The sequence below is a fragment of the Eretmochelys imbricata genome, chromosome 15 (genome assembly GCF_965152235.1).
Source record: "Eretmochelys imbricata isolate rEreImb1 chromosome 15, rEreImb1.hap1, whole genome shotgun sequence".
Taxonomy (NCBI): domain Eukaryota; kingdom Metazoa; phylum Chordata; order Testudines; family Cheloniidae; genus Eretmochelys; species Eretmochelys imbricata.
In genome coordinates, this window is record NC_135586.1 from 8,513,002 (window position 1) to 8,538,450 (window position 25,449).

General features: G+C 39.7%; 1 protein-coding gene across 2 annotated transcripts in view; it reads left to right on the plus strand.

The window, feature by feature from the left end:
- FBXW8 (F-box and WD repeat domain containing 8) overlaps positions 1-25,449 on the plus strand; it is a 62,930-nt gene that overhangs the window by 6,544 nt on the left and 30,937 nt on the right. For both annotated transcript variants that reach the window (XR_013348038.1, XM_077834754.1), the window contains exons 3-5: positions 4,450-4,614; positions 5,285-5,373; positions 21,088-21,245. Coding sequence is in view for 1 of the 2 variants with exons in the window: in XM_077834754.1 (XP_077690880.1) it covers positions 4,450-4,614; positions 5,285-5,373; positions 21,088-21,245 (412 nt within the window). In the remaining variant the exon portion in view is untranslated. The remainder of the gene's footprint in view (positions 1-4,449; positions 4,615-5,284; positions 5,374-21,087; positions 21,246-25,449) is intronic.

A 25,449-nucleotide genomic window follows, 5' to 3' on the forward strand; every position in this document is an offset into this window, starting at 1 on the left:
GAGAAAACCTGTTTGCTTAATTCTTTATGCCAAATTGGTAACTGACTAACAGTAAAGTAACCTGACTGCTGAGTGTCTTTGAGATTTAATCACACCACAGACTGCTTGGGAGAACTTGAATTTTATCCTGATTTCCCTCTCCTCCCCCATCCTCCTTTCTTTCCCACAGCTGCTCTTTGATTTCTTAGAATTAATGCTGTGAAAGGCAAAGGTCTCTGTGTGCTGTTTTAGACACCATAAGGTCATGTGCATCATGTAAATTAATGGTGTCATCGGTTCCTGAACTATTATGGGCTCACTGAGGTTGTGAAGTATCCATATTGGCATGTGCTGGACAGCTGTTCTTTTCTGGTACATGGTGGCAGCTGCATTTTGAGAAGTCACAAAACCTGTCTATTTTTCCTCATATTGATAGTGGATAGGAATGAGAAGAGTGAGGCACTTGGGAAGCTACACATGTGGCAGAATTTTAAACAGTTTTTTAGAAAGTATAATATGGAGGGCCTGATTCTACAGATGTTTGCAAGTACTCTAACTCATGCAACAGTTCCCACTGACTTCCCTGCATTTACAGGATCAGGCATTGTCTGAAAACGGTGGGACAGTGCGTCTTGTCTGTGTTCTATAAAATGCTGTGTGAACTTTTGGTACTATCTAAATGTTTTATTGTTACTAATAAGACAGCGTTAGTCACTTGCACTTTGTGGTGGAAATGCTCCTGTGTGATGTGTATTAAAAGCTGCAGCTAGAATAGCGTTGTTTTGTTTGTAAATATATTGGTGCGTGATTTGGTCTAAGTATGTTTATCATTAATGTCATGATTTTCATCTTCAGAGTGACTTAGAAATACTAATCAATCTAAGTGTGTCTATTTAAGGCTGTCACTGGAGGAACTGACTCTTGTATTTCAAGAATAACAGGTCCTGTGAGACAAGAATTTTCAGTTGCATGGTTCTGTCACTGATGGAGTTATTAACCTGAATAATTGAGAACCATCTCAAGTTGTTTAATAATGCTTTGTATGGGATATATAAAAAGCCACATATGGTTTGATGTCGTCTCTTAACTTTTTCACATACAGTTCTGAAGCATGGATGGATGGGACTTACCTCTTTTCTTATGTTCAATGAGCTAAACTCAAGCCAGTCAATAGGATGAGAGAGGAAGTAGAGAAGCAGATGGACAGAGATTTCCTGAACTTGGTGTTTGGAGGGAACTGATAACTCTTTTGTTAATAACAAGAGTAGTCTTAGCGGCTCTTGATGAAATTATTAGCATTTAGGCCAAATTCTGCACTACATTAGAGCTTATACTTTCTCATTGAAGTCCCTAGGATTCATCTTGGGATGTACATTTGTAATAACTTAGTACAGTTTGGTGGTGGAAGGGAGGAAACTTAGAGAAAGGGAGGAATAGGTATTTGTTCAGTGGGATTTTGGTCAGTCAGAACAAGAAAATAAAGTCTGGAATCTGATGGGAGGAGTCCTATAGATCTTATTAAAATATGCAAATAGCTTTAAATTAGGTAAAATTTCTAAATTTATGAACACCACTTTCATGCTCGGCTGTATGTAAGGAAGACGTAGTGATGCCCCTGTGTGGATCTGAGGGGAAACAGAATTTTCTCTATGGAGACTGGCAAGAAATCTGATGTGATGTGATAAAAAGATAATGGTGACGTTAAAGGCAAAATAAAAAAAGTAGTTTCTAGATGCAGAGTAAGCCATGCAAGACGTTAATGTCGATAAGCTTTGGAGATTTACATAATACAGACTTGAAAAATAATTATGGTCCCAATTTATTTTTTAACGAGAGTTTTGAGTGTTTCGACTGAGCTCTTTGGCTAGCCGTTAGCAAGCAGGTTGTGAGCATGTGTGCGTGTACACAAAAAAAGCCATGTTTTTTTGGCTCCCAAGACCTCACCTGAAATTCTAACTGAAGCTGTGCTAATAAATCTGATTTCAGCCAATAGCTGGTTTTTAATGCTGCAGCTCGCAGTGGTGTTGTGAAGTGAAATGCTTGAGACACTTTTATTAGAGACTTCTTGCAGCTGAGGCTCGCCCGGTGGGGCTTTTACTAGGGATTGTCGTGCCAGTTTTGGTGCATTAAGGAAAGGCTACGTTAGACATCCTTTGGAAATGCATGCTTGTAAACTGGCAAGACTCAATGTAATTTGATTAAAAAAATCATAAGATAGGATTTCTTCCCCCCCTTTGAATGTTTGTTCATGAAAGGTAAAATGATGCTATAATTAGTTCTAATATTTTTTACCCTGTTGTTTAAAACCAGCTTAAAAACTTGAAACTGGAAATGTCTCAACAAATTTTGCCTATTTTGGCAACACACACATTTTTTTTTCCCCTTTCTTTCTTCCATATATTGGTAACAGGGCAGAAGTTGGCATGGCTTGATTTTGTTTACTTCTCTGTTTGTGCACAAGCCTGCCTCATCAATGTCAGCAGAAATGCATTCCAGCTAAAGAGACAGAGAGGTTCGTTTCCGATCCACAGTGTTTGCCCAGAGTCTTAACTTCTGCAGAACAGCTGCTTTTTTGTCTGTGCCAGCAAAAAATGGAAGCTTTTGTCTTTGTCTAGGCAACAGTGTGTCGATTTGTATTACTTTCCAATAACTGGAATTGAAAGGAGATTTCCCCACTGGATTAGAACAGTTTTTTAAAGTTTTGGCATCATTTTGATTCTCCTGAGCTACGTGACCGTGTCCCTTCAGGGATGGAAATGATGATGGTCATTAAAGTCCTTGGTTTTTAGTTTTAAGACCAATATAGTCAGGGAAGGCATACTACAGATTTCCTCACTTCTAAGTGAATAACTGTAATCCAGATCTCTGTCTTGTCCAGTGATGAAAACTAATTCAGCGTATGTGGTCAATTTGGACCGAGGTCTAGAGTCACTAAAGAGAACAGTAGCTGTGCTTGAGGTGGGTACCCAGTCCAAGAAAGAGAAGCTTTCACAGCTGCTGACCCTGAACAGCCCTGCAGGCTATGCAGCCATAGAGACTGATCTCTCTTCCCAGGGCTTACTCCCCACTCAGTCATGGTTGCATAACTCTTCAAATGTTATTACATAGCTATTCCTTTTCCAGTTCTCTACCCAAATTGCAGTCTGTTTGTCACAGAGGGGTGCATGTTAAATGCTCTACCCCTTAGAGAAATTATGTCCCCATCTTGTAATACACTTACAAATTTCTCTAATGGAATTTCAATTTGAAAAGGCCTTTTTTTTAAAAAAAAAAAAGAGAGAGAGACTAAGAAGCAAGTTACAATAAAGCTGCTAGGATTTTCTGGCCACAGCAGAGTTTGTTGATTGATCCTACTTCTCTGCACTTCAGTGCAAGCAACACATAGCAGCAGTTAATATTATGGCACATGTTGCATTGGTGAAGTCTAGCTATTCATGTTTTGCAGTGGAGACCTGGTGACTCCATTTTTGCCACCAAATATGTAGTTAATGTCTCAAACTGCAGTTTGGTGTTTCTGGCTGTTTGATTCTTATGAGCAAAAATACAACTGTATTTCTATAAAGCATATTTGTTTTCAGTCTGGACATCCTCGTTCTTATCTGGTATATTCAATGATTGGCAGTGCACTGCACTGGTGTGGACTGTACGCCCTAAATTCTGGGTTACTTGGTATATGACACTTAGAAGTGAGATGCAACCTTAGGATTGAAAACAGGCTTATCACTGATCTCATTGACAATAGCATCTCTCACATGGAGCTATTTCACTGTTCTCTTTCATGCAAGAAATGTAGAGCAATCACTGTTTAAAGTGTTTTTTTCCTTTGAATCTTTAAAAATGGTAATTCTAGGCACACTTCATTATGTTGAAGCAATTCCTTCTGAAATAGACAGCAACTTGAGGCTCCTTTAAAAATTTAAAAGGAGTACTTGTGGCACCTTAGAGACTAACCAATTTATTTTAGCATGAGCTTTCGTGAGCTACAGCTCACTTCATCAGATGTATCTGATGAAGTGAGCTGTAGCTCACGAAAGCTCATGCTAAAATAAATTGGTTAGTCTCTAAGGTGCCACAAGTACTCCTTTTCTTTTTGCGAATACAGACTAACACGGCTGTTACTCTGAAACCTTTAAAAATTTAGTTTAATACTTCATTCTTATTGATGCACACTGTAATACAATATTTTATATCTCACTGCTGTCACATTCCTAATCAGTCATTGTCAGCAGGGCTTTAGAGGGGTGATGCTGACATCAGAGTTATCTTTAGCCTATAAATGTGAAAACACAATTGTGAATATGAATTTATGTGGAATCTTTAATGCTACCTACCTCCTCTCTTCCCACTAGAATTTTAAAAGGGCATGTTGTCACAAAGGTAGGGCAAAATAAATGCATTGATTTGGATGACAGTTGGGCCTGGATATTTACCTGATCTGATGATATTTATTTCATTTCTGTCTGCTTTTAGGTGAGCAGGACATGGAAAGTACTTGCAGAAGATGAAGTGCTTTGGTACAGATTGTGCCAACAGGAAGGGTACCTGCCTGATGCCAGCATCTCTGATTGTTCCTGCTGGAAACTTGCTCTTCAAGACTGCTATATCAAAGAGCGCACTTTAAGAACCAATTGGAAGGTAAAATGAGAGGAGTTTTGAAAATAGTACTCAGTGATGACCATGTAGAAACGATATAACACAGCTCAAACCAGTCATTCTACTGCTAGTGAAATGTGAGCCTCTTATTGCAGTCTTTTTTGCCAATAAGAAGATGAAGGCAGTGCAGGGTTAAATGATCCCTCCTCTCAGCTGTTGGTGGCTTGCTTGCCTGTCTTGCTTTCACTTTGAAAATGTGCTCTGACACTGGACCATAGCTCCTGTGCCCTCTATTCATGTAATCATCACTTAAAGACCCGGTCCTTCAGTCCTTGCTCTTGGGACAAGTCCCCACTGGAATCAGTCTATGCATGTGGTTCTGTACCCTTCTGCAGCCCATCCCAATTCACCTCTTAATTTGATGAGAGAGAGAGATGCTTTTAGTCTGTAGCAGTCTACAGCTGTCTCTTTCATAGTAAAGCAGTGTCATTCTTCTTCTTATTGAGAGAATACATGGGGAAGTAGAGACTCTGAAATGTATAGGAGATGAGCAGATACTGGATGGCTGTTCTTTCCTCTGACCTCCACTAAAATGGGCAGTGTAACCTCTTGACCCATAAAAAAGCATTAGGAAGGCCTGGGCTTCTAGGAGAATCTGGTGTTAGATGAACCTATTACAGAAACAACAGTGTATCCCTGTATTTCTGTGCAGAACCGCATCGGTGCTGTGAGCCAGCTACAGTATGAGTTGGGTAAAGTTTTGTGTGATGTGCATTCTTGTGATGGAGTTGCCATTGCTGGGTAAGTATGAAATTGTTTAATGTTTGTATAGTCTTCCTCATTGTGAGCTCTTGCGTGCTGTATCTTGACTAATTCACAAGCAAATCCAGACTGACATAATAGGGAGAAGTTATGTTTTCCAGCAGCTCTTTTCCAGTTGAGATGTACTGTCACCAAGATGAAAGACTGTTGTAATTCTCTACTGCAAGTCCTCTTAGAAGTGACACTTAAATTAAAAAAGTTGACAGTTAAAAATTTTCCCAGCTGAAAGAGTTAGCAAGCTGAGACGGGTAAGACTGACTAAGGCTTTGCTTTTGCGTGTTTTTAGCTGCACCAATATAAACACATAGTGTAGATGAGTTGCTCTGGTGTACTTGAGGGTAAGCTGCACCAAAAGTCACTTTTTACATCAGTGCAGCTTTCCTTGGGGAGTCACTTTTTACACCAGTGCAATGCATCTGAGCTACACTATTGCTAAAAAAACCCCTCCCCTAAAATACCTCAGCCCACCCACCCCCTCCTCAAAAATACAAACAGACAAAAAACAAAGAAACCCCCCACCCAAACAACAACCAAAAAACAATGTTGGCAAGCTCAAATATGAGACAGTGTGGGGACCACAAGTGAAGGAAGAGAGTGGAAGGAGGTTGCTGGATTTTAAGGAGAGACAAGTGTAGGAGACTTCTATGTGCAACAGGTTGCATGATAGTCAATAATTTTTTAAAAGTACCCAATATTGAGAGAAGGAAATGAAGAAAGGAAAGAGGGTTGGGAGAAGTGTTGGGAACAAGATAGGTTTAGTTAAATCAAACTAGTGAAAGCAGTACGAGCCTCTAATGCAGATACACTAGGGTGACTTTTCTAGTATAGACAAGGCATAAGAGACAGAATTAAACAGTTAAGGATGTGTAAGGCCTTGAAGGTGAGAACAAATGTTTAGTTGGATGTAGTAAAAAAAGGTGAATGGATTCAAGGGAGAATGATATAATGTAAGTGGCGAGAGAGGAAGATAACTGCAGCCGTGATTTTTGGAATAAACTGTAGTGGAGAGAGTTGTGAATGAAATGGGAGGCCAGAGAGGAAGGGGTTATGGTAACTAAGACATGGACAAGGCTTTCAGTAGTGAGGATAGAAACAAATGGACTGAAATTAAAAGAATGGACTGGCATCTTAATATTCAACAGGAAGAAGCAACATGATTTAGCAGGAGCTGGGATGTTGAGGGAGGAAAGAACTTGCTTTCCTTGTTTGTTATTGTTGTGCCTATTTTGAAATGATCACTGCAATACTTAGATAAATTGAAAGGTTGTCTAGGTTCATTGTAATTTCTGTATATACCTTTGCATCTTCTGATTAAATACAACTATTTATATTGCACTGGTACCTGGAATGTGTACAGTGCAGAACAGACCTATATGAAAATAGTACTGCAGTTTTTATTACTTCTCAGATACAACTCTTCCTGAATTACAGGAGAGATTCTTGTGTTTCCTACAGGAAAGAGTATTCCAGCGGAATTATTTTTCTTTACTTCTGGAAGCACTTCATTGTTATGATGTAACCTTATTTAAGATGCAGACCTAAAGACTTAGTTTTCAGGAATTTCATTAATATTTGATTCTTCCAGCTTTATTGGCACCCTTGTTTATTCTGCTATGATTATTTATCTGTACAGTACTCTGAAAGTGTTTCTGATTCTGAGAACATCCCAGACTTGCTGGTGAGATTACCCTGACTATCCCAATGGATGTATGATTTTAAATTTACACTAGTTATATTTCATAGGTTTTGTAATTATTGTCGCTTTAGAAGAAGTCACACTATTAAATAGAAATGATGTTGTGGGAATAGTTAGAGGACACCATTAAAGTGTCGTAGTCCCATAGTACACATGACGTTTTATGGCAACACTTCATGTTAATGGTACGTTTATGTACAGTGGGACTAGAGAAAAATGCCTAAAAATGACACCCCACATACCAAATACTTCAACTGGTTATAATAAAGGTTGCTCCAGATCAGCGGAGTATGAAGGACTCTTATAAACTTCCCATGCAAGATGAAATATCTTTGAATTGTATGGCTGTGCATGTGAGCTGAGATCTAAATCAGAAGGCAATGAGTGGAAAGGCGATGTTACGCAAATGCTTATCAGGTCCCTCTTCTGCTTGGGGTTGTCCTTCTTTTCATGGATTTAAAGCCCTCCCCACCCCAGTTTCTATTTGTATGTTCCCTTTTGTAGCCTATTCCTTAGTTTTTCTTCTTTTCTTAACGTAGTCATTTTTATTTAATGTCATGATGTTTGTTCCTTTGCAGTCACTTCAACGGTTGTGAGTCTGTCACTAGCAAAGTGGCTGTGTTCCTATTAGCAGGCGCAATATATTCTGTGATCCCACGTGTCATAAATATAAAGGGAAGGGTAAACACCTTTAAATCCCTCCTGGCCAGAGGAAAAACCCTTTCACCTGTAAAGGGTTAAGAAGCTAAGATACCCTCGCTGGCACCTGACCAAAATGACCAATGAGGAGACAAGCCGGGGAGGGAGGGAACAAAGGGTTCTCTCTGTCTGTGTGTTGCTTTTGTGGGGACCAGAGCAGAAATGCAGGTCAGAACTCCTGTAAAGAGTTAATAAACAATCTAGTAAGATATACGTTAGATTCTGTTTTGTTTAAATGGCTGATAAATAAGTTGTGCTGAATGGAATGGATATTCCTGTTTTTGTGGTTTTTTGTAACTTAAGGTTTTGCCTAGAGGGATCCTCTATGTTTTGAATCTGATTACTCTGTTAGGTATTTACCATCCTGATTTTACAGAGGTGATTCTTTTACTTAATTAAAATTCTTCTTTTAAGAACCTGATTGCTTTTTGTTCATTGTTCTTAAGATCCAAGGGTTTGGGTCTGTGTTCACCTATGCAAATTGATGAGGATTTTTATCAAGCCTTCCCCAGGAAAGGGGGTGTGGGGATTTTGGGGGGAAAGACGTTTCCAAGTGGGCTCTTTCCCTGTTATTTTTGTTAGACGCTTGGTGGTGTCAGCAATAAGGTCCGGGGCAAAAGGTAAAATAGTTTGTACCTTGGGGAAGTTTTAACCTAAGCTGGTAAAAATAAGGTAGGGGGTTTTTCATGCAGGTCCCCACATCTGTACCCTAGAGTTCAGAGTGGGGAAGGAACCTTGACACCACGGTGGCAGAATTTGCTGTGAACCCACTGCTTGCTGAGCTACTGTGTTCCAAAGTTTATGCTGTCTTTCTGTCTTTCTTTCTACGTGCCTGTTTGGAAGGTTTTCTTCACAACCATAAGCAATAGAAATTGAGTGTAAACTGATGTAGTTATACTGTCCACAAACAGCCTGTTTACTACTTGCACTTCACTCTTATTTGGAATGTAGGCTACCTGAGAACATCCCTTTAAAATGCCACGCACACAAGTGTATTCCAGATATCTGATACAGGGGTGGCCAACCTGAGCCTGAGAAGGAGCCAGAATTTACCAATGAACATTGCCAAAGAGGCACAGTAATATGTCAGCAGCCCCCCATCCACTGCCCCCAGCACCTCCTGCCCACTGGCACCCCGCCAATCAGCGCCTCCCCCTCCCTCCCCATGCCTCCCACCTGCCACAATCAACTATTTTGCAGTGCGCAGGAGGCTCTGGTGGGGAGCGGGGAGGAACAAGGGCATGGCAGGCTCAGGGGAGGGGGCAGGAAGGGGTGGAGTGATGGCAGGACCTGGGGCAGAGCAGGGGGTTGAGCAGTGAGCACCCCACAGCACATTGGAAAGTTGGCATCTCTAGCTCCAGCCCCGGAGTCGGTGCCTATGCAAGGAGCCGCATATTAACCTCTGAAGAGCCGTGTGCGGCTCCAGAGCCCCAGGTTAGCCACCCGAATTCGAATACAATTTTCCAGAAGAGAAGATGCATCTGGCATTCTACCAATGACATTCAAGTTCTGATTCTTTCAAGATAGCACAAAATTTCATACCATCCTAAAACTGCCCAGCTGTTTTTAAGAATTGTTATTTAAACAAGACTACTGGTACTGCTTTCACAACCTGTAATCATGTTTGCCATTTATACGGTGTGTTCAGCTTCAAGTCTGTGGCATTTTTTCCCAAGTATCTTGTCTTTGTGTCTCCTGCTCTTTTAAAACAGGTGGTCTGTGGAGCTTACAGTTCCCAGTTCCTTCTGTCTGAGTTTTAAGAAGTTTTATTTCAGAAGGTCTGTCCCCAGGTATATTGATATTTTCAGATTTTATTTTTCTTACTTTTTTAATAGCAGTGTTTCTTTTTAAATGTTTAGACAGACAAGGTGGGTGAGGTAATCTTTATTGGACCAACTTCTGTTCATAAAAAGGCAAGCTGTCAAGCTTAGACACCATCGTCTTCAGTAAAAGTAGGAATAAAAACAAGACATACCTACAAAAAAGTAGCTGAAACTTACAAGTTGCTAACTATATAAGAAAATACCTTACCATCCTCATGTGATGAACAGAAGTACCTAAATATGCAGCTTTAATTGAAATAGGTGGTTCTTGGATTCCAAACATTAAAAAACCGCAAAAAAATCCTTTATAGTATTGTGGTTAATGGCGTCACATCTTTCAGATTTATAAGTCATAAAACTATAATGAATCCAGTGATCAATATTTAGCTGTTGCATCCTAGTAGTGAATGAGTAGTTTAATAGCTGAGGTTAACAGAAGTCAATTTACTTCTGGGTGTAAATATCAGTAATCTTTTACATTTAATGATTGTGTCTCCAGCCCTGCAAACACTTATGCTTAGCATTACACATGTGAATTGAATGGGACTCATCATGTCCCTAAAGTTCAGCATGTGAGTAACTGTCCACAGGATTGGGACCTTAACGATTATTTTTTATAATCTTAGAACTAATTTTGTAATTAGTGGCATTTGAATCAATATTTTATTGCTTTGGAAACAGTGGCACTTAGCACGCTAAATGTTATAGCGTCATTTTGTGGCTCAGCTTCATCACCCCTCTGGAAGAAATAAATACAAACTCTAGATGCTTCACTATACTGTCTCTTATATGGCAGAAAAATGGAATAGTACAGCTCTTTAATTTGCCATAGAGGGTTTTTAAATTTGTCTGAAAAGGAACGTGAAAAGGTTATAGACAAACAATTCTAAGAGGGTGACTTACCACTGTTACCCTGAATTGTGCTTTGCAAACTTTATTGTTAACCTGACTAAACTCGTTCAGGAGTATGCAGTCATTTGGAACCAAGTAGGTTGAGACATTGTCTTCCTGCTTCCTGTAAGGAAGCAAAATATGAACAGATTGGAACTCACTTTTGTATAGGGAAACCCATAATTTATCTTCCTGCCTTCCACATTCTCTCCATCCTGCTGCCAATACCCAAACCAGAAGATGGCACAATATCAAGGACTGATTTAGCACAGCTTGAGCTGTGGGTTGAAGGAGGCTGCTAAGATTTCTTCTTTCTAAAAGAACCTTGCATTTATGGCTTTATCAGATAATTCAGTCTGGCCTGTGTGTGGAGCATCTTGTGTTTATCATTAAAATTTTATCTAGTGGTTACGATGCTTGTTTTCTGGGTCAGACCTTGAATTCCTTTTCATTTGAGACAGTGATGTTTGTGGTTACCTCACTCCCAATCAATGTTGTATACACCAGCCTTTCTACAGTTACTTGTCTCAAAGGATCCACTTAAAGAGACGCTGGCCTTTCAGCCACCCCCAGTGTGTCTCTTGAATATAATTGGAGTTTTTGTTAAAATGTAAAGGTCAAAACTGACCTAAGCAGTAGCTTATCTGTATATGTGTATCTTATAAATTGTCATGGAAAATGTTTCACAATTTCTGAATACATTAGTTTTCAGTATATGTTTGACTGTTATGCAGTAAATATCTGTAGCACACCTGAGTTCTGCAGCAGTTCTTTCCTCCATCATTACAGTATTCTAAAAATATCCATCACAATCATCTAAGATAATGTATACCTGCATGGTAATCTCTACATTAATCTCCTTTGCTAGTATTGACATACCCTACTGGACATTGTAGTCAGTTGTTACTCACTCCATTTTGCAATCACAATGAATCCCTGAAGCACAAAAACTCAAAGCCCTACTTGACAAGTTATTTGGAGTTCATTAGATTATGAGCTGTTTCTAGGTAAAGGATCCTGCCAGTATCGCAGAGCACTGCTCTGGTAGTACAACAGCGGTTGTTTTATTGCTGCCTGATAGGCTCTATGTGGGATGCTTGGGTGCAGGCATCCTTGAACTGTGTTGCAGGCTCCTTTCAACTTTCATATCTATATGAATACTCACTTTGCTGTGGTGTCTGCCTCCTCTGTCCTTCCCCGTGTACGCGCACACACACAGCCCACCAACAAAGAAAAGTCCCTGATCATCCTCTTATTAAGGATTTTTTTCCCCTCTGTGCAGCATGACACCATGTCTGTGGAAATAGTACTTTCTTTGCCATTGGATTTTCTGTTGTACATATTTTTGAAAACTTTACACGTCAAGTCCATAAACAGTGAGACCACTTTTCCAACAACTGGGAAGGGAAGAGATGAGGCCTCTGATGTTTAAATTTCTTTGTGTCGGAGAAGGGATTGTAGAAATGTTTTCTCTTGTGAGGGTTACACATGCTTGTGTGTGGAGAGTTAAAGACATTTGAGGACTTCAATAGCTCAGACATAGGTGAGAGGTTTTTCGCAGGAGAGGGTGGGTGAGATTCTGTGGCCTGCGTTGTGCAGGAGGTCGGACTAGATGATCATAATGGTCCCTTCTGACCTTGGTATCTATTACTTCACGTTGTGTGGCACAAAGTTTTTTAACCAGGAGTGTGACATATAGAGTCCCTGCATTAAAGCAGCATAGGCTGGATTAGTGTCCAAAGGCCACCCAACATCCTGGAGTCGTTCTTTATTTTTAGTTCTGAGCCACAAACATAACCCTTAGCCTGAGCTGGTTATTTCTAGGGTTTGTTCCTGCAGGACATCCTGTCTCACCTCTTAGCTTGTTTGTTGCTGGGAGTGGTGGAGAGATGCTCTGTTTTTATCCTCCTATCTGCTCTGCTCTAATTTTTGGTTTTGCTTTAAGGTTCAATAGATGCCTCTCAGAATGTATACTGGTAGCTAGTCGCACCTTAACTGAAGGGGCAGATTTGTTTGAAAACATAACAAAGATGTTTCTCCAAAATATTTAGTCATTAAATTTGAATATACATTAACAAACAAAAGTTTCAAACTCACTAAAATCCCTTCCCCTTTTAATTGCTCAATTTTCACTCTCTACACTTGTGATGTCACCATTTCAGTAATTCTTTTTCAGATGGGGCAGGGTCTGAATGCAACCCCTGCCCCCCCGAAAACAAACAAAAACCCCAGAAAGGAGACATTTAATAGATCAAGAAACCTTTCAAGTCTTTGTCACTAATGATAAAGAAACAAAAATGGCCCAACTTTAATATTGTTTCCTTTTGCGGGTCACCTTTCAAAGGGTTGAAAACAAATGACATCACAAGTTCAGATAGGATTACAAAACATGCAAGGTAGTTCAGGTTACAAGTGTATTCACTTCACTGCCACCTAGTGAAAAAGAGCCTTTCAGGTGAAACTGGCAGGAGAAACCTGAGACTGGCTCTTTGTAGAAGCTCCCAGTCACTCCATTTTGCCTGACCATTAAGCTGCTGCTTTACCCAAAGCTTTTATCAGATTCCAAGGAGTGCATGGCTGTTTTGAATGGCAGTAATGTCTAATATTCCCAGATCTGCAACAGTTTACTTCATTTTATAAAGCCCAATTTTCTGCTGGGGCTAGATTAGTTTGTCCTGACTTTAAAATTACATTAAATAAAAAACACATTCATATATTTCATTTTAAAGTTATAATAACCTTATACCTTCTGGGCTGTTACAAATGTTGCCTTTTCAATTAGCACTTTCTCCTCTTACCTAGCATGTTAAAAATTTGCATATATTGCTGATGTAACGTTACTTCATATCTTCTTAAATCAAGCTATCATGTCTCTCTTGTCCCCAACTGAAGTCTGAGCAATTACTGTATGTTTCTTACATTGTATTTTTGTCTCCTTTTGAAACTATTATGCGGAAGTACCAACAGCCCTGCTCAGTGATACTGTGGCAGTGAGGTGAATACCAGCTATGGTTTCAGTGGCTTTGCAGCAGTCCAGCACTGTTAATTAAATTGGTTGTCAGGGTACTTTCTTATTCCCGCCAAGCAAAGATTATACTGAAGTAGAAACCTCACATCATTTAAAAAAAAATTTTTAAAAAATCCTGTTTCTCCTTGGATTTAAGGGAGGAATTATAATCAAATTTTAGAATCAAATTCGCTGTAAAATATTTTTGATAAAGACAGATTGCTGGCTCTGAACAAGAAATGTCCTGGATGCTATTTAACACTTCTGTTTGTTCCAATTACCTTGGGATATAAGCTGCATGCACTTAATAAATTGACTGAAAAGTTGTTTAATATTAGTAGCTTTTGTAAATATTTCTGCATGCTCTTTTGAAATGCTATTTTGATACATCCAGTACAGATTCTCAACAAAAGAACACCGTGCCTTCTCCAACAGCATGTCATCAGGTGCTATTAGCCCCTGTTTTCTAGGGGTTGGAGCAAAGTGATGCCCACAATTAATTTGCTGGGTACAAAGTCGCACACACTCTGATGCCAAAATGGTCCATACTTACCGTTTGGCTGTACACTGAGACATCTGTCTTGACTAATAATAAGCCACTCAAAACTAAGTGTGGGATGGAATTGTGGACATTAAAAATGAAAAAGATAATTCGGCTTACCAGTTGCAAGGTTTGCTCCATGTGCTCTTCACCTCTCATCTCCAGGTTTGTCTAGCGTTCTTTTAAATGATGGGACTTACACCATTCCCCTTTCCTGATATTGAGTTTAAATTTCCTTTTCTTATTTTCATCCTGTTCTAGTTATACTCTCTTGTGCCCTCCTAAATAATTCCTCCCTGTCTGTCTGTCTGTGTGTGTCTCTCTCTATGTACGTATGTATGTATATATGTAATAAACTATGTTTACAGTGGCAAAATTAGTATCCAAAAATAACTGCTAGTAGAGAAAGCTGGAGCATAGGTAAGGATTGGGCATTGTTATCCCTCTGTCGTCTAACTTTCCTCTGTGCAGGGTCAGAAGACACGGATACACAGACCCAAGCTATGCCTAAACTACAGCTTCCACTGTTTCTGACAGCAGTGAAGATTTCAGGGTTTTAACTGTCTAAATATACCCAAGGCCATAGAATCTGTTTAATCACTCTGTGTGTGTTGCTTTTTGATGGACTCCTAACTTGTCATAATTTTAATGAGGTATTTGAAACTGAATATATAATCTGTCACCTTGTTATATGGGCCTTGTGGAAAGTAATTGTCCTTAGCACATTAGGCACACACAGACTAAAGTGCTTGCCCAATTTCCCTATCTGTAAAATGGGTATAACAGCACTGCCCTACTTCATGGGTCTTGAGGATAAAACATTAAAGACTATGAGGCACTCATCTACTACAGTACTGGTGCAATATAAATACCTAAGAAGACATAGGATGATTTGAATGAGCAAGGCTGGGGTTTTTGTGGACTGGATTTGCATGTTTAACTGACTCTTGTTCTCAAAAAAGAACCCCCCCCCCCAAAAAAAACAAACAAACCAAAAACAAATGCTATGAGAGAACCCACTGACTAGGTACCTTCATTAACTTCATGAAGGACTGGTTAATTACTGTTAGTAGAATAAAGATGAAAGATTTGAGATGTTCAGTGCAGCATGACAATACAAAGTGCTCATTATTATTTAACTTGCTTATCAACAGGCATCTGTTTAAACTCGGTGCTATGACTGTGGATCATTACTTGAGCAAAACTCCCACTGACTTCAGTAAGAGTTGTGACTTAATAAGGATTTCATAATCAGATCTTTTGAGTATTAACAGATGGTCACTGACTGCCTGAAACGAAGTTGTTGGGGTTTTTTTGCTTTGTTTTGTTTTGTTGATCACCACAGGTATCTGGAAACAGAACAGAGTTTGCCTTCTGGAAATTAAACCTAACTGTGAAGCAAATTTTTTTCATTTTTTTTTGCTACATATTCTTTAGAGGAATTATGAGAATAGTAAATTGATTTGTGAGCCTGCTTATTAGAGATCCGTGGTGTTAAACCATTCAACGATAGCTGTGGAGTGATGTACTTGTGGTAGCCCAAATCGAGGGTCTATACCAGTATCCTAGAGAAACAGAAAACAAGTGATGGCCTATATGACCTATTTGTTTGGAGTGAAAATCCATCCTGCCAGCACTGAGAACATTAAGAAGGAAACAGTTTGCCTGCACTGTTGCCATGGATTGAATGAACAAATTCACTACTGTTTTGAAAATGCTTCTGCTATCAGTTTTTCTTCTGTGTATTTGTTAGCTTATGTATTAGTTGCAGTTGTACTTTGCACAAACACTAATTAGACAGCCATCAACACTGAGGGCCAAAGGCTTACTAACAATGCAACTGTGATAGCAGTGTCTTAATTGGTTGAAGGTAATTGCCATTAGGCAACCATAAAGACATCTGGGGCTCTGGAGAGAGATCAGTCTTCCTCCCCCTTCCCCAAATTTGTTCTGGCTCTTGCTATCCAATATAGTTAAGCTTTTTCAGATCTGATTTTGTTTTTGCCCTTATGAAATTGTCTGTTTCTTCAGTACCACTTCATTAGAACGGTGTCCAAATTCCACACCTCCACTTCCTTCCACATGTGCTGCATTTCAGTGCCCACTGCTGAGTAAGCATGAATACCAGCTGAAGCAAGCCACAGGTTTTTCGTAGCCACCTGTCTTCCACTTTCACAACTATAAAAGAGAGAAAGGAAACTATTGCTTACCTTCTTGTAAAGCTGCTGCCAGTAAAAAGCAGTTAAATTATTGTTTCCATAAGTAAACAGATGGAAAAAAAACCCCTCATTCATGGGGTGTGCATTCAACTTTGACTGTAACACTTTTTGTCTTGGGCTAGTCAGTTAGGCGTAGAGTGTTAAAGGTATTTAGGCTTTGATGCACTGATTGTCACAATGCCTAACTGATTTAGGAGCCTAAATCCCATTTTCAAAAGAGATTAAATGGATTTTAGACTTCTGAGTGCCTGAATCTTTTGTGAAAATGAGATTAAAATGCATTACCAAACATAATATCAGAATAAATAATACAGTTATGGAAGGTTATGTTCAGTATATCCTACAATAAGGAGAAGTAGTAGGAGAAAGGCATTAAGACATTATTTTTTAGCAGTATTAAGTGATGAGGTAGGTAAGGGCTCTTCTGGTTAGCAGGAGCTTCAGAAGCAAAGGCTGTCTCATCACCATTGGCAAAGTAGCAGAACGGGACACAGGAAGTGGGTGCTTGTTGAGTGCTAGGTGTGGCTGGGAATTAGCTAGAGGAAAGGTCCTTAAGTTTCAACAAGACCACAGAGTGAATAAAGTGTGTGAGATCTGAAACTGGATCTTGAAATGCATTGTGAGCCAATACTAGTGTTCAAGGATGGGGAGCAAATACAGAATGTTCAGCCACTCTTTAACATAGGATGCCTTGTAGAGTAAACTATTTTCAACGGAGTAGGTGTTTAAATGGCTCTGTTTCATGGAAAGTGAGTATGAATTTGATACTGAATTCAACAAAACAGCAAGGGCAAAATAAAAAACGGCTGAATGATACCCATACCATAGAAAATAGCACCTATTTATTGCTTTATTAAAAATAAATTAGAGGTTTTTTTCCTGGCATAAAGCAGTCCAGATGAGCTTTAATTGTCATCCTTGTTCGCAATCTCAGCAGAGAAGCCACCATGTGAATGGGCTTAAAAGTTTCTGTATCTAGTCTGTGTATAAAGGACTTCATTTTGTGGTGCTCTCAGTTTAACATAAATCATCAGAAGAATATTTACATGAGAACCCTAAAAATTATTGGGGTGGGAGAATCTTTAATAGATTAATTCCAGCATTGCTATCATCTAGGAGCAGATTATTTACTGTGCAGTGTACTGTTCTGCTGAGCCAACCTATGGTAGGTGAAACAGCCACATGAACATGAAACTTTGCCATGTGCAACAATCCCTTGATGTAAAAATGAATTGCTTTAAGTAGAAAAGCTGCTTTTCTTTTCTTCTAATACTTTAACAATGTTTATGGAGCTAACATTGAGACTGTATTGTCCTTTAGAATAGCATTAAAGAAGCATTGTTTTAAAAACTCCTTTTCACACTGGAATCTCTGCAGTTTCACTGTTAAGGAATCCAACACCAATCAGCTATTTTTATTCTCTAATGTGTGGTAGCATGTTTTAAGTCGCAGAGTGCTTATCTTGCATGCTGTATAGAGAAGTTAGGCATAGTGCTTTTAGAAATATCAAATTCTGTTTTTTTTTTTCCTCCTCTAATTTTGCTTAAACCTTCAGCCTCCCACTCCAGTCTCCTGCACTTTTGTTTAACATTCACACATCTGAATAAGTGCCAACAAGTATGCATTTGTGTAGGGAGAGATGCTACTGTTTTTCCTTCGGTTAATCATGGAGGTAAATATTCTGCTGCTCAGTGCTGTCAGCTCTAGCAATATGTGGTATCTCTTAAAGCTCCAGCTCCTGGAGTGATGTGATTACAGGAGAATCATACCTTTCATTTAAAAAATAAGATAAGTTTTTAGCCCTCATGTTTGGGAGGTGAGAGAGGCTTGGAAACATGAATCCCTAGAGCTCAGACAATAGAATGGAAATTAAAGACAATGCAGACTTCATTACTTTTCAGATCTCATGAGTTGGGGGTCCTGACTTATAATTTTTTAATGCTTGGGGCTGTGAATACTGGCTGCTGCCTGCTTCTCTCATGCAGTGGATGAAGATTTACACACAATTCCAGTGCCTCTTTCTGCGGAGTTAGGATTCTGCTACTAAAAGAAAAACTGTAGCATCTGTCGCTTGTTGCTTCTGAGTGGGAAAATTCCATTAGCAGGAGTTTCTGTTAGGAGGCCGGAGGCAAGTTATTCTGGGTGCCTTGATTTTTGGGTGTCCAACTTGAGACCTGTTGTGCTGAGCACCCACAACTCCAGTTCAAGACCATGAGAGCTGCAGATTCTCAGTACCTCTGAAAATCCAGCCCAAGGTGACTCGGTTTGGACAGTCGAGATCAGTGGACAATTTTGAAAGGTTTGGCCTTCGTGTCTTGGGCCATGGAGACAAGATAGTCGTTTCACCACCCCTCCACCTCCATTCATGGAGTTGCTGCCCCCATATCTTCAAGGGGTATCTACTGGAGGCATTCCACTACACGCACGGTCTGCCTTGGTCATTTGGCTCCAACTCTTCTGGCAGAAATGGGGGCAGTGGCTCAAGGAGAGGGGGTTGGTGGGGGTGCTGCCAGTTTTTTTCTGGTGGGAGAGAGCTGCTTGAGCCACGGTCTCAGTGGAGACCATCTAGGAGAGGAAGAGAAACCATTGCTTTCTGTTGATTCATATCCCATCACTTGAGATGTGTGGAACTAGAAGAATTTCCAGAAAAAGGAAAAGCCATCACTTCATCGGTGCCATAGCCCCAAATGGTCTGTCTGATTAAGTTAGAACTTTCTAAAATATTATATTCTGGGCAGGGACTCTTAATGTTACTTACAAATTAATAATAGTAGAAAAATATTTTTTACAATAGCGCATAGAGGCTTCAATTGAGATGGGTGCCCCATTCCGCTTGGTGCTTTACAAACACATAATTAAGTCAGGTTTCAGAGTAACAGCCGTGTTAGTCTGTATTCGCAAAAAGAAAAGGAGTACTTGTGGCACCTTAGAGACTAACCATGCTCAAATAAATTGGTTAGTCTCTAAGGTGCCACAAGTACTCCTTTTCTTTTTATAATTAAGTCATCGTTTCTGTCCCGAAGAGCTCATAATCTATACAAACAGGATGGGAGAAAGGAAACTATATTACCCCCATTTTGAAGATGGGGAACTGAGGCACTGAGAGATTAAATGAGTTGCCCAAGGTCACTCAGTAAATCTGTGGAGCAGCTGGGAATTTCTTGGATCTCACAAGTCTGAGGCCATGTCTACACTTAAACGCTTACAGTGGTACAGCTGTATCGATGCAGCTGTGCTGCTGTAAGAGCGCTTGTGTAGCCACATTGTGCTGACGGGAGAGCGCTCTCCCGTTGACATAATCAAACCAGCTCAACAAGGGGCAGTAGCTATGTCGGTGGGAGATGCTCTCCCACTGACACAGTGCTGTGCACACAAGCACTTATGCTGGCAAAATTTATGTTGCTTGGTGTGTGGTTTTTTTTTTTTTTCACACCCTGGAGATATAAAAGATTTGCTGACATAAGTGCGAGTGTAGACATGTCCAGTGCCTTAACCACAAGACCATCCTTCCTCTCATTTATCATTAGTAGTATTTATTTTTATTACTTATATAGCAGAAAAAGCATGTTATGCACTTTATAAACAAGGAGAAGCCAAGTCCTCTGCCCTGAAGAGCTTCCAATCTCATGAAAAATTTTATTCTAAAAGAAACTCCTCTGCAAAAAATTGGGGTGGATGTAAAAATTGATGAGAAAGGGGATTGTCTTCTATTTGTAAAACACTGTTTGGATCTAAGCACTATAGAAAAAGAGATAAAGAAACTGTTTTTAGAGCTTTCACTGTTCCAATGCTACTGTGATTCCATATTAAACACTAAAGTGCACCATTCCTTTATTTTTTCCGTTCCAGATTGAGTCCATTACTTTGCCCAGTAGTAAGGAAGCTGGTACATGGGATAGTCATCTTACATTCTTTCTGCAGACTGTTCCACTCTGCACACAGCATCCATTACTCTCTTTCCCCACCCCTCTAGTTGTATGGTTAGTGCCTTAGAACACACCCTGTATAGTCAGATTCTGTGCCACTCTCAGTTTTGTGGCCTTAATTCATCTATTAGGTATGGCCGGTGTAATCTGAGAGGCCTGTTTAGGTTTTTTATATTCTTAAGTGGAGTAAAACTAGAGATTGTCACGTGTTTCAGCAAATGAGCTTTCTGTGAGAAGGCAGGACTTAATTGTATGAACAAATCAATTAGCCTTCAGGGACTTTACTCAGGCAACTTTGATGCATGGATGAGGCACTGGAAAGCTTGTGCCTACAAAAAACATTAGTTTTCAGTGTCTGTCCTTTGTGTGTGTAAAAATACTGCTGTTGATTAAAAATTTCTGTACATGGCTTTTGCAGTGAAGGCAGGACTTAAGGACAAAAGAGGGTTGATTCATAAGCTACAGTACAGGTTTTGCCATCTATAGTGTGATATAATGAGCACTGATTCATTTGTTTTCCCCCCCTGTGCTCATCTCCACTTACACCCCTTCTAGAAAGTTAATGTATGTTGTTGCCATATTTCACTAACTACAATGGGGAACACTTTAATAGATTTATTTCTAGACTGTTTGAAAGTCTTAATGGACCTGATTCTGCTTTGAACAGTGGTGTAAATTAGGAATAACTCCATTGAAATGAGTGGATTTATGCCAGCATAAAACCAGAGTAAGTGAGAGGAGAATCAGACTCAGTATCTAAGTTGTCTTATTGATGTTGCCATGCAGTGGACTTAAACAGAATGAGACCCATTCCTGTGGGATTTGGTTTGAAGGCTCTTTTCCCAAATCTTTTCAAATATTTTTGGAATGAATAACATCCTGCTCTTCCAGATATACATCAGGAGATGTGAGGTTGTGGGACACCCGCACCTGGGACTACACGGCCCCCATCCTGGAACCAGTGCATGGCTCTGCTGATCCTGGACCCCAGCCGCATGTCTCCTTTGTGAGGATAAACAGCTCTCTGGCTGTAGCGGCTTATGAGGATGGTAAGTAACCACAACTCTCCTCCCTACTTTTTTTTTTTTAAACAAAAGCTTTACAAAAATGAAGCAGCTGTGCTCAGCTTTGTGTGTCTGTAATCCTCTGTATCCACACACGCTTGCTTTTATGTGAAAAAGTTGGCCAATAACCATAAATGCATTAGGAGGCATTGGAACATAGCACCCATTAAAACTGATGTGTAATTCCTACCGGAACTGCTGCACAGGGTTTGACTGCCAGGCGGTGATCCAACCAAGCCGTCTTAAGCAAATAAATTGTTTGCTGTAAAATATTCTTCCTACAGCCTTGTTTTTCTTAGGGCACCCTGAGGCATGTTTATGGGAATATGGCTAAACTTTCAGTGCCTGGTTAATCAGAATTCTGCATCTTCACTCTGAATTCCCTGGATAGAATATACATAGGGTATATGTAAAGAACATTTCCTTTACTGATACCTTAATTTTCACTGCTGTTGGGTTACAATATGTGGCTAAGAAGGAAAGTTTCTTTTTGTAAGCAACACGAGTTGCTTATTTTATCATGTACACTTACTTGTCAAATAAAAAAATATTACCTAATAGTTTGTTTAATGGGAATATATTATAATCCTAATAATCTATTGCTATTTAGGATATATCCGATGTGTGCGAGTGATGTGGAGTTGAGGCAAAGAGTGACTAGACCAGAGCCACATGGTGGCAGGTCATGGGAAAAAAGAAGGCTTGGATAGATAACTGGGATTCTGCTGTCGGAGTATTCCAAGCAAAGCTAACCACCATTGTATCCTCCATTCTCCGTGTGCCTTGTCCCGGGATTTGACATCAGAAAGACCTGTTCCTCTCATCTTGTCAGAACCAAAACCTGTTAAAGTTACAGAGCTTTACAGTATTAGTGCTGATTTTGATGCATTGTAATGTCACCAGCTGGCAGATGGGAACAAAAATTAAGTATGACAGCCAAATCAAATCCATCTATCTATTTATTTATTTTTTTTAAATTAAACAAACAAACCCTCTGATAGAAACAAAGTATTCTGATTATAGTATTTGTTGCAGTGTGAACTCTATCATTGTTTGTTGTCACCAGAAACTGTTAATGGAATATTTCTTCACAGCAGCCATCCTGTTGTGATTAACATCTATAAATTGAGCTTGGTTATTTAAGTCACTGGATATTCTAGCACAAGGTGGTTTGAGCTCTGGCTTTCTATCCAGTTTGTGCAAGCAGTGAAGAGAGCAGAGTTCTCTGGTTTTATATTAGCTTGTGTTTTAGTCTTTCCAGTGACTACAGGTCTAATTATCTGTTTGTCTCATGGTCCTTGTGTTGAACTGTATGTTACAATGTGAGAATAAGTAACTGTCATGAGTAAACCTGTATGTCTTAACTCTGCTGGGCATATTGTTTAACGGATTTTGTGACAGGTCAGTGATTATTCTGATTTGAGAGCCTCAGTCAGAATAGCTTAGTTTCCTAATGCACTAGCGTATTTTATGGTTTTGCAGTTGTTTACTAACATGAATAACAAAGCATATATTTATAGTTTAGTGAAGAGAATTATTTTTTTATCTAAATGACAAAAACTTCCTAAATTAGTGTGTGCCTGATGTACTTTTCCAGCTCTCTCTCCCTTTTGTTTTGTAAGTTTGACTAATATAGAGAAACCAAACACCATTGTGCTGGAGGTTTTGTTGTCAGGCAAAGAATCCGCGGCTAGCAGACTCCTTGAGATAACATCAGTTTCTCCCAGTTCAAAAGAGTTCAAGCAGTAATGTCCCTGACATCTGATTGCATGGAAGAACTAACAGGCAGATTCTGCTTATTTAGCGTCTGCTGATAGCACTATGTGGTATAGTTCAGCAGTTGCGAATAGTTCCTACGGCATAAGAAATATAGCAAGCAAAGGGCTCATCTTGTATAGAGGCTGTCAGTCACGTGTGCCTGCATACTATGGTGTACTCTGGCTCTGACTTCACGGAAGAAAAGTTGGATTGTGAGTCCTGGTGACTGCACCCCTGGGGTATTCCATGGGAGTCAACCACAGAGGAACCAGATGCAAGGAGCGGCAGATAGAAAAACTGTACTGGGAGAAAATGTAAGTTCTATGCCCTGTGCCCAGTAGGCATACTATATGTACATCTGGGGCAATGAGATTTGGCAACTTGATCCACAGTTGTGGTTTTTGAATTCCAACCCACTGGCCTCGTATTTCTTCTGCCTTGTTTCCTATTGTCAGCACTGGCAATCCTCCAGTTTGATTTTACCACTAATTGTGTTGCACGTTACCGTACTGAAATGAATCAAATCAAAATGCTTTTCCTGGAGCATTAGATAAAGCAGGCGAGGGTTCTGGGTAATGAGCAGATGCTGCTAATGCAGGGACAGTAGCGGCCTTGCCAGGACTCCATCTGCTCCATGCTTGCCTGACTTTGGCCGTAAGCCACAGCTTTTGGGGAACTGAAGTCTACTTTAACTGCCCCCCCTCCCCCAGATTCTCATAGTTTGACTTGGAAACTTTCTATGGTGTAAAATGAGAACATCCTTTTTGTACCACCTTTAAGACTTAAGCTGTCATGTTTGTCTGTGGGTATAGAAGGGAAATAATGTTGTCCCCATTTATGTTAATATTTTGAAACCTAATCAACAGTAGCTAATATTACTTGTCATAGGTTGGTATAGAACAAACGAAAGTGATTTCTGCAGTGATCAGAATGCACTTGCTTATATGCATGCTCTGTTATTAGGAATTGAGGCAGCACTGCTTTTGAATGGGAAAACCTGATATCTAAGTAGGCAAGATGGTGAGTGAGAGGCTCTCAGAGCCATTCCCTCATCTACCTAGCACCCTGTATTTATAATATCAGACATGGAGAGTTCTGGTGAACAGGTCTATGTGTAGCACACTTCTAAGTTCCAAAACATGCCACAAAATAGTTACAACACCAAATAGTGTAGCTTGCAGATGCTTTAAGGAAGAAGGGTGCCTGGGTCAATGTTGCTGTAAATTTACTGTACCTCTTCATTGGTAAAAGGTACGTAAATTGAACTTTGATTTTACACTTTAAAAATAAGACACACGTTTTGATGATTTGGAATTAACTGAAATTTCAAGTTTTCTCTGCTGAACTTCTGAAACTAGTTGGCCAAGGGTCACTTCTGTTTTGCAGTTGCCAAGTAAAGGGGCAAGTATTATTATAACCATTTTACAAATGGGAAAAAGGAGATAAGGATCAGTTTATTAACTCCAGTGAGTCACGGAGCTGGGAACAGAATCCAAGTTTTCTTACTTCTAGTTCTATGCCTGCTTCACTGAGCCATGATGTGAAGCTCAACTTTCCAATTATATTCAATGTTAATTTCTCGCCCTAGTCGTCTGAATGGTATCTGATCTTGCTGTTTATCACTTCAGACTACATGTGGGTTTTTTTTGGCAAAAGTCTAGGATTCAAGATAACAAGTTTGAGACTTCAGGCCAGTTCCATTAATGAAACATGGGTTTTTTTTAAATAGTTTATTTCATTAGTATAATTTCAGGCAATATCATACTTGTAGATAATATAGCTAGTATGCCAGATAATAATGTGAGTTTTCAGTTGGTTTTTTTCTTGTTTTCCCCTATCAAAAATAAAATACAGTATTTAAAAATGAGAAGTTTTACATTAAATTAACTTGGATCAGGATAGGAAAAGTGGGAGTTGCGCTCCTAAACAGAATAGATGAAAATTAACAGGAACAATTGCATTCACAACCTCTCCCTCTGCTCCACCCCCCTCCCAAAAAAAAAAGAAAAACAAAAAACCTCAACAAAGAAAAAACCCACCTCCCTGTAAATCACATTGGCTCCGGCAGTGTTGCTTTGAAGCTGAAGTGAGGGAATAAGATCCCCACCACCCACAGTGTCCAGGTTCCCTGTTCTAACGTGGAATCATATGGATGATTTTCTTGCTTTGATCCTTGAAGATAATGTACATTTAGACTGGCCTACATCTCGGTCTACAAGGTTACCAGCAACCACTAGCAGTATTGTCTTAATGAGGAAGAGCTGATTAAGTGAATCCTCAGCATGGGTCATCAGCAGTATTTCAACCTGGTACCATCAGAGTTAAATCAGTCCATTTCCACTTAAACTAATGTGTTAACGATTAGCTGGTAGCAGTAGTAGGCAGTTATACCCTGTTTTGATTAGTTACTAACAAGGAGATGCGACACACA